This window comes from Thalia democratica, chromosome 2 (genome assembly GCF_965202585.1).
Source record: "Thalia democratica chromosome 2, ktThaDemo2.hap1.1, whole genome shotgun sequence".
NCBI lineage: Eukaryota > Metazoa > Chordata > Thaliacea > Salpida > Salpidae > Thalia > Thalia democratica.
The window spans coordinates 42,229,821-42,245,900 of NC_139166.1; the positions used below are offsets into that span (position 1 = coordinate 42,229,821).

The 16,080-nt window shown below is 24.0% G+C and overlaps 1 protein-coding gene across 1 annotated transcript; it reads left to right on the forward strand.

Moving 5' to 3' along the window:
• Positions 1–2,017: 2,017 nt before the first annotated feature.
• On the forward strand, positions 2,018–14,380 carry LOC145830123 (plasmanylethanolamine desaturase 1-like). The gene is made up of 5 exons (XM_082938008.1): positions 2,018–2,163; positions 3,440–3,559; positions 3,933–4,169; positions 10,889–11,081; positions 13,105–14,380. Exons 1-5 carry the CDS (start codon positions 2,037–2,039, stop codon positions 13,250–13,252), a joined length of 825 nt encoding a protein of 274 aa, XP_082794134.1. The 5' UTR covers positions 2,018–2,036; the 3' UTR covers positions 13,253–14,380.
• The last annotated feature ends 1,700 nt before the right edge of the window (positions 14,381–16,080 follow it).

Here is a 16,080-nt window from a genome sequence, read left to right on the forward strand (position 1 = left end):
AAAAATGTTATTTAACTTTTGAGCTAGTGTAATTTTTATAAAAAGTTTGTGATACAAACAAATGAGCAGCAAATTTTTCTGGGTAAATTTTCTCTGAAATTTAAAACACCACTAAAAATCTATCTTTTTCTTCGTTTTTTGAGCTAGAGACCTCAAACTTTCAGGAAACGTTTTTTTTATAGTTTAGAAGACTTTGAATGTTCGAATTTTTAAAATACGAAAAAATAAAATTTAAAAAATATTAGTAAAGAAAAAGGTGATTTTTAAATAAAAGTTTGTTTTTTAAAATTAGAAAATTTCCTGCATTCAATCTTTTTAAAATTTAGTAATAGACTTTCTGCAAAAATTTGAAGAAGATGCTTAAAATATGAAGGAGATAGATTTTTAGTAAAATGGTCTTTTTTGCGTTTTTAGTTAGTGCCTTCCATTAAGAACCTATTGATGACACCAACTTTGATTGCAAATATCTCAAAATTTACTTAATTTATTCAAGCGGTTAAAAATGTCTGATAGCTTAGATAAAACTCTATAAAATAAAATCAAAATGGACTCCTCCCCCCTATGCCCTTAAGTTTTAGATAAGTTTTAAGTTTATGATAAATAAATTTTATTTTATTTATGTATTTATAAAATATATACTTTTAGCCCAAAGTTATGGTTAAAAAAGATATTGAATATTATATTATTTCAGCTGATATTGATACAACATCATCCTAAGTAATTACTGTTTTTTGTTAGGTTTTAAACGAATTTAAGTTCATAAAGTTTCAAATAATTTTTTATTTTATAATAAATTTATGTTCTACCTGTACCATTTTTGTGAACTTAGGTGCTTATTTAGCTGTTAGATTAAATTTTTCCTTGCAGCTAGCTGTATCTAAATAAAAGTATTGTTTTTAGCCTTTTTAAACATAAGTGTGAAAGGTATATTTACAGGTTTTTGTTTTTGTAATTTGAAAATAAGCCAAAAGCAGTGGTTTTTAATAAAGAAAAATCTACAGCTGCCTGATCACTGATAAAAAATATTTGTTCTGATATAAAGTATACTTGTTCTAGGCTTATGTATTTGAATAATATTGTTTATTGAACAACAGAAAAAAATCTCAAGATAATTGGTCTTAGGAGGACCTGGTGTACAAAAAAAAATTATTATCAAGTTGTACACGTCACTTGGATACAGTTTAACATCATTTCCAAGACATTGAAAAAAATTTTTAATCAAAAACATCTATATTCACTATCCCTCAATGTTGTTATTTAACCTGGAATTAAATAGTCAAGGCAAAAAAGAAATAGTGGAAAAATTTCGAATTAGATACTTTTTTAAAAACCTAAATTAAATATGAAATGCCAATGGACAAATAATTTGTAAATATTGAGAATTTTTTAAATTATAAAACTCAATTAAAGTAGCATTACAGTATTTTTTCAGTAATTTAAAAACATTTTTTTTTAACCTTTTGTTTAGTATTTTACCAAAAAGTTATAAAAAACTTATAGTTTTAAAAACCTTGAAAAAATTTCCAAAAAAAAAAAACAGTGATCATCATGCTCCCTTCTTTGACAACAAACATGTGAAAGTCAAGCAAGCATATTAAGTTCTATACAAGATTAATTTTAAGGAACAAATGTAGCAGATTCACTGTTTATATATTCATTTATATTAATGAGACAATTCAAAAACGAGAGTTCTTTATTTAACACAGTGTTTCATGTCTTATCTAATTCTTAATTCATTTATATCAACTTTCAGCTTTTCATGATTGTTCAAAATTGTGTTGCCAGATAGTTCACTTGCTGTTTAATAATAAATGAAATAAACTTATTAGTCATATTGTGAATACTTGAATTAAAAATGAACTTATAATGAAAAAAGTTTCTGAGTTATAAAAAAATATAAACTAAAATATATTGTATTATAAAAGATGTAATGGAAAAAATATTTTACTTGTTAGTACTTCGTAAATTGTCTTTATTGGGCATCATCATACTATTTCAACAATATATTTAAATAAAGGTGGCAAAATAAATAAAAAATGAACCCAGAAAATCATGATAAAAAAATGTATGTAGCAAAAGATTTATTAGCAAAAAAGAAAGAAGCTGTTTCTCAAAAGCGCAATACTGAAGGAGTTAAACAGTTAAAAGAGCTATATAGTCCAGGTTAATATTTGTAAAAGGATCTTTTTGTATTTGTCGATTATATCAATTTAATAACAGAAAAGAAACAACTTAACTAACAAGTGTTTAGTAAATAATCGTTCAGCAGTATAGTACAACTATTACTGCTATTATTTTTTTCTTTCATATAGATTTATATACTAAATTAATTATATCAAAATTATTATAAAATATTATAATAATATCAATAAAAAAACTGAAAGTTAGCTACATGTGCAGTATATTTTTAAACTACATTTATAATCACATTATTTAAGTTTTCCTTTACTTGTGTTATATTATAAGTAAATGCAAGACTAAAAAGTATTTAAAACCAAAAGAACTTTTTTAAGAAAGAAATTGGAATTTGAGAATTATAAAAAAGCAATAAACTGCTTTATAAAAGAAAACTGAATTTAGCAGTTTTTACAAAATATTATGTTTATTTACAGAGTTGCCACACACTCAGGATAACTCAGAGTTTTCAATTTTATTTAAATATCAGGATATTTTGTATATTATTTTTTAACTCAGGTCGACTCAGAATAGTTTTGTTTTATATAAAAAACTCAGGGTACTATCAAGATTTTTTATAAATATCAAGAAAGCTTTTTTAATATTTTTAATGAGATTTAGTTGATCTATTTGCAATAATTTGTTATATTATAAAAAAAAGTGTTGAAAGACTTGATTTTTTTAATTTTATAAAACGTTTATAAAGAAAATTTTTAGGTGTTTAAAAAAATCAGAATGACTCAGGACAATATAAGGTCACTCAGTACAAGTTTTTTGACTCAAAGAGTGGAAACCCTGTGTTTAGTCTTATATAGTGTAAACATTACAAAAAAATGATTGTATATATGAAAACAATTATGGTTAGCATGAAAAACTTCTATGCTACTAATGTTTACTTTAACATTTAAAAAAAAAAACAAGTTAGTGCATATAAGTACTTAATTTTTATATAAAAATAAATTTTCATAACATACTTTTTTTTTCATTTGTTTTTTGAATACAATTGTTATATTATGACATACGTTTTGGTCAGCTTCAAAAAAAACATAATTTGCTAATTTTTTTCGAACAAATTAAATTGAAGTGATAGATTATCTTTTAAAGATAATACTAAAATTCAAAAATATTATTGAAAACAACTTATATTGAACTAATTGAAATAAAATTAAAAATGTGGCCCGGGGCTGGAGTTTGTCAACCTCTGATATAACTAATAAAAAAGTACTTTTTTAAATCTTTAACTCTTATACTTATTATATTACAGGCAAGAGATTACAAGAAACTTTAAGTATTTCTTTATGTATGGTGTTCAGCCTCATCAATTTGTATTTCCTAGTTTCGTATTTTAGGCTTTACAATTTCTTTACAGGACTTCCAGCATTAAGTAAGTTTATTTTTTTATTAGTGTCTTTGAAATAAGCTTAAACATTTATTGAAAGCAAATAAAGACCAACTGTTTTTTAATAAATTTTATGTATGCTATTAAGTTTTCTTTTTGTTACATAACTTTTTATTGCTACTTTCTTTAAGTTTTTGTGGATAAGTATTTATTTTAAAGATAAATATTTGTTCAGAGTTAGAATTATACGTTGAAATACTTTTTAAATGAAAATGAAAACACATTAAAAATGTTCTTTTCTAGTGACCTTTATATATTAACTTAATTAAATATATATATACAAGTATTTATACCTTTTTTGATTTTAATTCCAAAAAAAGTGACTATGAATTTAACTTTATTTTTCTGCAAATTGCAGTTGGAGGAATTTTAATGGCAGATTTTATGTCTGGACTAGTTCACTGGGGTGCAGACACATGGGGTAGTGTTGATATACCTGTGATTGGTGCAGCTTTTATTAGGTCGTTTCGTGAGCATCACATTGACCCAGTGGCAATCACACGACATGACTGGATTGAAACTAATGGAGACAACTCTATGCTGGCCACTGTGTTGTTTGGATATTCATCATTTGTGTTTTTTAATTCTACACCAGGTAATTTTTTGTGTTTATCAATTTTTTTAAAAAATAATAAAATAAAATGTTTGAAAGATTTTATGTAAGTAGATTTAAAGCAGTTTGCAGTAATTTATAAATACTAAATTTTGTTTTTGGTGTAAAATTAAGGACTTGGTTAATAAAGGTTTACAAAAAAATCTTAGTATCAAAACTTTAGTTAAAAATAAATAGTCTACTTCAATTTATTGTTTATAGTACCAATACTTATGTTTAGCATGAATAAATTACTTGAATTCTTTAGGGGTAGGGAGTACAGCACATTTTTTTGGTCATATTGTAATATTTATTCAAGTCTATATGATTTGGATGTGTTTTTGCTTCATTAAAAAGAATCTGAAAAAAAAAGTTTTTGCAGAAAAAAAGTATGCCGCCCAAAAAACTAATTTCAATTCCAAAAATCACATACTTTACGATTTTTTGACTTAAACAGTAATAAAATCACTTATACATATCCTAGACTTATAATTTATGTCTTAAATGAAAGCTTATAATTATTAACATATTTTTAAAGACATATTAGCTGCTTTTCATGCATTATGACATCCTAATCACCCTAAACGTGCAAAATATGTCTGTAAAATGTAGGGGTAAGGGAGTACAGCACATTTTTTTGGTCATATTGTAAAGTTCAAAAAAGTACATATGATTCGGATGTGTTTTCCTTAGATAAAAAGAATCTTAACAAAATTATAATTTTAAAAAAAAGTTGCTGCCCAAAAAACTGATTTCAACCCCAAAAATCACATATTTTTCGATTTTTCGACTTAAACAATAATAAAATTACTTATACATGATCTATACTTATAATTTATATCTCAAATGAAAGCTTATAATTATAGGCATAATTTACAGACATTTCAACTGCTTTTGTTGTATTATGACGTCATTATTACACTAAATATGCAAATTTTGTCTGTAAAATTGTACTTTTTTTCTAATATAAAAAGCAAATTCTTCTGCTGTTTTACTTTTAGTTTTTTGATTTAGAATATAAAATGTGTCAAGTCAGCTAGGCAGAAAGATATTACTGATGTAATGTCATTTTAATTGCATGTTGATATATATATAAAATACATTTTAAATCACTCTCTGTTATTAGAAATTATGATTATTGAGAGCACCTGTCTAAGAGTAAAAAATCTAGACTTATATATCATAGAAAATACATGTAAATTTATTAAAGTTAGTGTAATTTTATTCTTTATATAAAAATTTTTATTTAATTAAACAATAATTATTTATCTGTGTTATTTTTTTAGCTTTAAGTATGTTATTGTTTTCAAATTAATATTAGTTAAAGTTTATAAAATATTGTACATCTAAATGAATTAAAACTTATTTTGTTAGTTTGTTTAAATGTTTTAATTCTCAAATTTTAAAGCTTTTCAACTTTTAAAACTTTTATAATTTTAAACTCATAGAACTTAATTGTTAATGTATTTACTTATATATGATGCTAAAATAATAATTTCTAAAAACGGAAGGTGATTTAAAATGTATTTTGTATATATACCAACATGCAATTAAAATGACATTACATCAGTAATTTTTTTCTGCCTAGCTGACTTGACGCATTTTATATTCTAAATCAAAAAACTAAAAGTAAAATAGCAGAAGAATTTGATTTTTATGTTAGTAGATAAAGTACAATTTTATAGACAAAATTTGCATATTTAGTGTAATAATGATGTCATAATACAACAAAATCAGCTGAAATGTCTTTAATTTATAATTATAATTATAAGCTTTCATTTAAGATCTAAATTATAAGTCTAGGACATGTATAAGTAATTTTATTATTGTTTAAGTCGAAAAATCGAAAAATATGTGATTTTTTGGGTTGAAATCAGTTTTTTGAGCAGTAATTCTTTTTTTTTTTTTATATATATTTTTTTAGATTCTTTATAACTTAGCAAAAACACATCTGAATAATATGTACTTATTTGACTTTTACAATATGACCAAAAAGTGTGCTGTACTCCCTTACAGACATATTTTGCACGTTTAGGGTGATTATGACGTCATAATGCATGAAAAGTAGCTAATATGTCTTTAAATATATATCAATAAGACATAAATTATAAGCCTAGGATATGTACAGTGTTGCCACTTTACCTGGAAAAACCTGGAATTTAAGAAATTTTGAAAAAAACCTGGAGTTTTGAACAAAAAACCTGGAATTTTTAAGAATTTTAACATGTTCAGTAGTTAAACTTCGGTTTGACTCAAAAAATTATCATATAAATATATAAAAAAATTTTGTCATCACCAAAATTTTTTTTATTAAGCAACACATTTTAAGTAGCTTTACAGTATCTTTTTATACTATTTGACACAGTTTCTTACCTTAAATTTAAGTTTAAATTAAAAATAGACCCAAAAATTTGTACTTTTAAAAACCTTGAAGAAATTTGAAAAACCTGGAAAAATTTTTGAAAAAACGAGTGGCAACCCTGTATGTATAAGTGATTTTGTTACTGTTTAAGTCAAAAAATCGATAAATATGTGATTTTTGGGGTTCAAATTAGTTTTATGGGCAGCATACTTTTTTTTTGCAATGTTTTATTTTCAGATTTTTCTTAATGAAGCCTAAATACATCCAAATCATATGGACTCATAAGTCCAGCAAACATCACCCAAGTACTCCCTACCCCTAAATTCTATGAAAAAAAGTTAAGTATATAAATTTTAAACTATAAAGCCAATAAATATTTTCAATATTTTTATACTATGTAAACCAGGGTTTCTCAAACTCATTTTCTTAATCGCCCCCTTTTAAGAAATTTGAAAAATAATCGCCCCCCACAATTTTACAAAGTAGTTTTTCTCTTGAGTACAAACTTTTGAGCCCAAAATGTTGTGTTCGAAATGTAATTTAGTCTGGTACTTCCTATGCACTCACTTTTGGGCTGTGTTCAAAGTAGTTTACAGGGGTTGAGAAAATAAGTTACATTTGTTTTCTTATAAGCCCAGTAAAGTGTATTAAAATACTTATATATTAAAAAGCCTTGTGTAATCTTTAATCAATCCTGTTTAGATATGAATTATTTTGAAACTAATGAAACTTTTAGGGTAGTGGTGGACAACTTTTGTAGTCAGCAATTCATATTTACTAAAAAATATTTTCTAGTTTCAAGTCGTTAAAAAAATTTAATTGCGGGCTGCATAATTTAAAAAATAACATATATGAAAATTAAAAAACTCGAGCAAAATTGTAATAAAATGATTGATTATTATTGTGATCTAGCAAATACTTTTGTAAACTAAAAACCAAATTAAAAGTGTGTTTCAAAATATTAAGTATCAAAAAACTAAATTTTGTTTATTTTGCACAAGTAGTTTTCAAGTTACTCAGCGGGTCGAAATTTGACTGGATTTTAACCGTACGTTACCCATCTAAAATTTTAACTTAAACCTGACATTATAATAATCTCTTAACAACGAATTTCGGACATTTAGAAGTTAATACTAAGTAACTTATTTAAGCCGCACAAAATACTTAAATTATTTTATAAATAGGCATATTCTAAAATTACTAAACCAGAGATTAAAAAAGAATGAACAGTTTATTTTACACATAACAAAATAAATATTAAAACATAATTTCCGATCTAGTTTAAGGAAGTTTGATCGACTGGTTGATTATCTCACATGAAAAGTGGTTTCATCAACAGCTTTAGTATGCAGTAAAATTATTAATTTCAATGCTAAGATATATTATAAGCAAGTTATTTACTAAAAACTAAACCTTAATTTTAACATTTTCTTTTTTATTAAATTAAATTAATAAAAAAAATCAAAAGTTTTACAGTTAATTCTGTGAACAGAAAGTAATCGATTAAAACATTCCTTTAATTAGGTTAAAATTTTGTTTTGTAATTGTAGCAGTCTTTTTGATGGCTTATTTAATACTGTTTAAATTTATTTTTTCTCTATTTATTAGCCTATAATAATTTACTAGAAGAAAAAAGTGAAAAACTAAAATATAATGTCGAACTATTAGAATAAGCAACACATTCTAATTGCTAATATATAAGAAATTAAGATAAAACAAAAAAATAATTGTATTAATAGTTTAAAATTCCTTAATATATAGATTTTTTAACAAAAATAAATCAAGTTAGAAAATAAAATTAAGTTTAAGAATCTTTTAAATGAAAAATTTGAAATCATTTTAAATAGAGACCTAAAATTTATACTCTTTTAAAACCAAAAAAATTTTTGAAATAAAACTTTAATGGTTATCAAGATTTTTTTATTTATACAGATTTAACAAGCAATAACAAAAATATATCAAATAAATTTCTTTCAAACAAATACTTTAATCTCTATGCTATAAAAACTTTTAGTGTAATATAAAACGACAAATATAAACTACAAAATTAACCAGGTCAAAATAAAACTATTACCGGATTTAAAACATAAACCATCTAATAAATACAGTAGACTTCCGCTTGAGTTCGAACTTTGAACAAAATCAAAATGAGCAAACTAAAAAATTATTCCTTTTTTTTTTTTTACAAAATGATAAGTTTAAATATTTTATATGCAATAACGTAATGCATAAACATGAAATCAACTAAAACATAAAACAAACATTCATTAAAGAAATAGATCTATATAAGCTTTAAATATTATGTATCTTTTGTATTATTATTAATACTTAGTTAGTAATAGACTTTATTTAATTAAATTTTAGAAAATATAAATTTGCACTTTTTTTTGGGTAAAAAGTCCGAAGTCAAGAGGAAGTCTACTGTAATTAATATTTATTAGGCATTATGCAAATCTATTGTAGAATAAATAACTTAATGAAATTTTTATAATAAAAAGACTACTTAAATACAATACAAACCAGGTTAAATAGAAGTATTTAAAAAAATCAAATAAAATAAAAAACCTTTCATAAAATAATATCTGCTACTGAAGTCTAATATAATGTGAAGGATGAGATTCATGACTGCTTGCAAGTTTTTCTAAACTGATTCTTAAACAGTAAAATAAAGTCTCCTTTACAAATATCTAGATAAGATCTTTTGCTCAAGATGTTGATAACTGAACTGAAAGCTTTCTCAACAACATCGCTAAAAGGAAAATCTATAGACAACAATCTAAATTCCACTCAAGTGATTGGATACTTTTGCATTAGTTTTTGTTGAGTCCAAAAACTTTCATATCGTTCTTTGGAAAAATTTACTTAAAATTCAACGTCAGTTTGTAAGTCTGAGAAGGTTTCCTATAAGTAGTTTACTTTAAAAAGATCTGCCCGAAAGGATCTATATTTTTATGTATATGATAGCTTTTTTGTGTCAAATCGAAATTTTACTACTTAATTTGTTGAAATTGTTAAAAATTCACAATTTTTAGGTTTATTTTTTGCCTAAATTGTCAAATTCCAGGATTTTCCAGGTTTCTAGGTAAATAAAACCTTGTATAGTTTTAATTCTTAGTCTAACTTAGTGACTTTTAAAAAAACAATTGAGAATACCATGATGTAATATGACTATCACCTCAAGATATTTCCAATAAAAATAAAAGTATACAGATTGCCAGTTTACCTAGAAATTCAATAATATATAACATAGATTTTTACAAACTATTTATGATCCAAAGTAACATATATGTCAGGTTATAAAATGGTGAGAGGGATTCCGATCGTCTATGATCTATGTAATTGTTAAATAAGAAAATATAGGAATGGAAATATGTAGTTTACTTGAAAGTAGGAGAAAGTACTTGATTTTTTTCTCTATTTTTTACATAAACAAAATAAACTTTTTTGTTTAAGTGTTACCTCAGGGTCAAATATTTAATGGCAAGCTAAAATTAGTGAAATAGCAATATAAAAAGTAATAATTTTATAACAGCCTAAAATTTTAAAATCGCCCCCTTTTCGCCCCCTTACAAGTTATCGCCCACCCTTTCGCCCCCTTACTAATTATCGCCCCCCAACTTACTAAAATCGTTTACTTTACCATGATGTAAACCAATATAAAATAATGTGCAATAAGTTTACTTGTTGATAGTTCATTGATATAAATTTATTTTATATATTTTAATTATTATTATTGTAAAAATGCCAGTTAGCTTTTTTCAGTAGTCTAAATTAAACATACTTTTCTATTTAATTTAAAAACCGTAATCATGTCTACAAGTATATAAAAAAAATGTACAGCACTTATTTAAAGCTTTAGAAAAAATAGAAACATTGATTAGGTAATGTATAATATTTAGCAAAGTTACTATATTTTCTTTTAAAACGCAGAAATTATTTTCTACAGCTTAGTTAAAGTCATAGGAAAAATTTTCATTAATTTTTAATTTACTTTAAGCTCATGTTTAGACTATCTTAAACAGATTCTTCTTAGCACTAAACACTATTGTCACTTCTTTGCGTTTTTACTTAAACTATATTAACTTTTAACTGAAAGGTTTTAATAAATAAAAAATTAAAAACAGTCAAAGAAATATTTTAGTTTTGGTTCAGTTTAAATTGAAAACTAAATATTTTTGCCTGACCAATTTTTTATTTTAAGTAATTTGAATTTATTGTAGTTGATACTACTTTAATTTGTTTGAATTTTATGTGCATCTGTTTCAAAATGTAGAATACCGCATACTTTAAAATGTAGAATTTATTAACAAACATTCAGGTTATGTATTTCAAAACATAAATTTAATATTTTTCCTAACAGAGCAAATTCTGCAAAACTACTCGTTTATTTGCTTTCTGTTTTCATTTGGATTACTAACATCACTTACCAACCAAATTCACAAATGGTCTCACACATACAGTAAGCTACCGTGGTGGGTAACAATGTTGCAGGATAATCACATAATTTTACCCAAACAACACCACCGCATTCATCACATATCTCCTCATGACACGTTTGTTGTTTGCTTATATATTAGGGTTTGGTAACTTTTCTTGTCAGCAGGTCACATTTACCAAAAAATGTTATGTGGTCCAGACTTTTTTTTAACTTTTTGCGTGCTACATAATTTTGAAAAGCTTAAACATGAAAATAAAAAAAAATACTAACAACAAATTTGTTATAGACAATCATTTGTTGCACTACTGTGTGATGAGAATATTATTAAGATAACTTTCTAAAATGTTTTTTGTAAAAAATCAACTTGTTTTGCACAAGTAGTTTTCGAGCTAATAATACATCTCGGGCCGTACTTTGCCCACGCTTATTAGATATTATCAAATTAAATATCTTATTTACTTCCAGAAAATTAAAACTAATTGGCATCATTTAATTATTAGGTGATTTAAAAATTACTATTTTGTTCATGTTTATCTTTCGAATTGACCAGTAATAAGATAGATTCTAATTATCATTAAAATTCGCTTAAACTAAATCTTAAGTTTTAGTTTAGTTAGCTTTAGTTTCAAAGAAAAGTTTCAGTTTTTAACTTTTAGTACAAAAAAATATTATAAAAAAAATTTAGTTTTCTAAAAAAGCTTTCATAAAAAAATTGTACATTTCAAATGTTAAAAGTTTTATGTCATTGTTGATTTAACAATATAAAACTTATTTTGAGCTCTTTAAAATTGTCATATTTATAAATGCTCACGTTTTTTCATATTTTTAGCTAATTAATTTTTAAAGATTATGCATAAAGTTCTAAAATTGTCAGCCGATTACGTTATACTAACAATGTACAACAAAATGTTTAAACAATAAAGAGAATAAAACTGTAATGTACACTTTTTTGTCAAATAAACAGTTGCTACGTTAATAATCTTACTAGCTAAACGTTTGTAAAGGAAGTTTGAATAGTTTGTTCTTGAATTAATTAATTTATAATAATATTAATTTTAAGAATGTTGTAGTGACTAGATCACTAATTACATTTTAAAGTAAATAAATACAAAACAATTTAAAGCAAATAAAGAAAATATTAGTTTGATATATTGCTAACATATTTAACAATAATTTCTCAAATGTATAGTGACAAAGCAAAAATCTCAGCTGAATATAACCAAGAACAACTAAGGCAAAAGTTTACACAAAAGCTACGCCCCAGACGATATACAGAAAGTTAAAATTGCTATATTTCTAAGTCACGTGTTAAATCACGCCACACAACGCATACTTGTTACACTAGCTCACGTAATGTTATGATTTTTACGTGCAATAAAAATATATATTTGTACTTTGATAACTTTATGTAACCTTGCATTTTTCTGCTGAAACACTAGCCTAGCTTTTATTTGTATAAATCTATTTAGTTTTATACGTATTGTGATAGATTGTGCAACTTAGATGACATATTATTAAAAACGGGATATAAAAACAAACAAATTGATTTAATGTCTACCATGTATTATTTTTAACTTAGTACAATACAAAAACTGTTTTTCGATGTTGTATTATGTTGGAAACTAATTAAAGTGTTTATTTTAACAACTTAAAAGTTAATTATAACTTCTATGTAACTTTTTTTTGTTTAATCTTAAAATATACTTTAAATAAACAAAAAAAAATAAAGAAAAAGATTACATAATTTCGGCATCAATTAATTAAACTTTAACACTTGAACAGCAATTTCAGTGCTTAGGCATTTTCTTCATTTCTATTTATAAAAGATGACAGTAGTAAATATATTTGTAAAAAGTATGTTGTATTATATGAATTTTGTTTAATTGCTCCGTACTAATACATAAATAAAACGTAGTTGATACTAGTTTATGTATTCAACTTTTAACTTATTAAATTTATTAGTCAGGTTATACTTTTCAAATAAAAATATTTGTCTGTTATAAAAACATGTACTATAACACAATAAAAACTTACTAACATAATCTTTTAAAGTTTTCTAAAATGTTTTAATAAAGTTTTTTATAGTTTTATTGCTAGTGATCAGGGAAGATAAGTTTTTAAATAAGTAAACTAAACAGGTATTATTGTATTACAACTGGATGGCTTAATCATTCTCTTGAGAAAGTTCAATTTTGGTATATTTTGGAGAAGTACATAGAAAAGTTAACTGGCTACAAACCAAGAAATGATGATTTAGCATGGGCTAAAGGCAAAAAAATTCACTAAGCTTTACTAATATTAATATGTTTGAAATGGACCGCCTAATTATTTTTACTGCCAAAAAAGGCAAATGTATGTTTTGTGTTATATACGTGCTTTGCATGATGTATATTTTTAGCTTGACTCATAATAAAAAGTATTTAATGACGAGTATAGCGAGTTTATGAGAGTTGTGTTTTAATTTCTTATTTTCTGAAGTTTATTGTAACTTGAAATAACTAAGGATCATCTAATTGCTGGTTTTGATTTTTAGCATCTTTACCTAAAGAATTTAAACTGACTTAACACAATTAATAGTTAAGTCTTTTACTTAAAGTAACATTTTTTGCATTTATTTTGCTTATAATTCTTTTGTGTATTTTTGAACAAAGTATTTTTTATGGTTGTACCAGATTGAGCTCTTTAAACCAAATATTTGAAATTTTTAAGCACACGTAGTCAATACCATTTTCTGCAATAAATCATGAAATTGAATCATGAAAATATGTTTTTTATTGCAATTAGTGGTGTAAAAGTACAATTTTTTGAACAACGCTCTTTTTTAAGCATGCAGTATTTTTATTTTCATTCCATTTTTTTATAGAAATATATTGAACAGTAGGCCTGTTTACTATTCGTTTTTGCCTGTGATGTCATTTTTGTGCCTATTTTAAAAAAATTGATTCCAAAATATACGTTAAATATGTCAAACTGTTTTATTTGATTACATACACTTAGATAAAAACAAAAAATAATAATATAAACATATAACAGCCTGTAATAAGTATTTGAATTAAGTTATTTTCTCCAAAGTTCCTTGATTTATTGTGGATTTCATTAACTAAAAATATTCAACCTTATCTTTTATACATTAAATATTGTTTTTGGTAAGTTTACTATACTATGGTTGATGTTTAAAAAATTATAATGTTGTGCTAGCTTGATAAAATCTCAAGTAATTTAATAAAAATTTATTATTTAAAAAAAAGAGTCAAATCTAGAAAAAAATTTAAAAACTTTAATTTTAAATATGTTTTTTGTTTTGTTCAGTTTTTTATGTAGTTTTATGTTGTTCAACTTATATAACGAAAGTTTATTGAGTGAAAGATATTTGAAGCTACTAAGTTAAATATTCATTAAACTTGCTATTTTTAACCTACGGACAATCTTGTATTTTTTATTCTATATTGCTGTTTAGTTCTGTATCGTTTAACATAAATTTTCACGACAATTTATTAAACTTAAGTAAATCAAAATATTTTAAAAAGATTATATTTTTTAAGAAAAAATCGCTCACTTTACTCCTACAAATCAAATTTTAGGAATTTGTATCAACTACATTTAGTAACTGTCAGCTGCTAACTCTAGGCGCTTCTGATTGGCTCAAGTTTTACTTTTCTTTTAACTATTAATTCTTTTTTTTTGTTATATGTTTTTATAAGGTGGGTTATGAGTAAGTTTAGATTAAAAAATTTAAGTAAAAGGGGTTAGGGATGAAAGTTTATATGTTACCAATGTACTGTTGTATTATTACTTTACCTCATTTGCATAATATTAAGAATCAAAAAACTATGTGCTTTTTATTAAATTTAGTTTCAGGTAAAAAAATTTCTACTATCTTAAATGTTTTTGTTTTACCAATTTTGTCTTATAAATTACTTCAAATCAGCTAAGTATAACTTAATTCTAATTTAAACCTTTTATACAGACTTTTATACTTTATGACGTAACTATTTTTTGCTAGACATTTCAAAATTATTGTTCATAACTAAATTTACACTATAATTTTATCAGTTTTTAGCAAGATTATTCTGAGGATGCGCTATACGAAATTAATTAATAAACCTTTTTTAAATGTTTAAATTTTTAAGTTAAAACTAGTACCAAAATCAAGCTTAACAAAAACTACATTGTAGTTTTATTTCAATTTAGTATAACTTAGTAAGATACAATTTTTGAAAATAGTTACTGAAAGTACTCAAATAAATCTAAGAAAAAATTAAATTTGTTTTGTTATATTTTTTGAATAAGTTATGCATCGGAAAAAAGTTTTTCAAATTTTAATTTTTAAAACTGTAATTTAAACTATTTTACCTGCTGGACTCTATTAAAATTATGTAACGTTGTTAGTGGACTTTTTTTTAATTGGTAGGAATATTTCGATTCCGAAAAATAATAGTTCTAAACACTTATATAGCATGTTAACTTTTAATATTTTCATTTAACAACAACCACTTAAAATCATTGAAACACCTCTATACATCTGTACTTTTTGTTTGATATTCTTTTGAAACCGTAAATTAAAATAATCTTTTATTCTAAAGCTTAACCGAAATCAAGTTATCATAACATAAACACTCAGTAAATAAATAAATGTAAATAGAATAAACTATTGAATCCAAAAATAGCTAACAAACTATACCTAAGTTTGCAAGTGATAAAAAATAAAAGTTGCTTTAAATAAAAAACATTATTGAAATGTAACACTAAATAACAGAATTAAATAATACTTAAGTTTTTATTTTACTTACAAATAAAAGTACTTTTATTTTTAATTAAACTTAAGTCTACTTATACTTATTTTTTTGTAAAAGTAAGTTTTTTTAATAACATATAAAATTTTAAATTACTACCTCTAAAGTTTAAGCTTTTTATTTAGACAAAGGCTTTCTTCAGAAAAAACTTTATACTAGTTTTTAATAAAATATACATTTTGCTAATCTGGTTTAATTCTTGATTAGTGCAATAGCTGTTGAAATTATGCCAGACAAAGTCCGAAAACCTAGCAAGTTTTTCGTTAAATGGTTTAACACATAGTTATGAACAGTATATCTATTTAGATTTAAAATATTTCT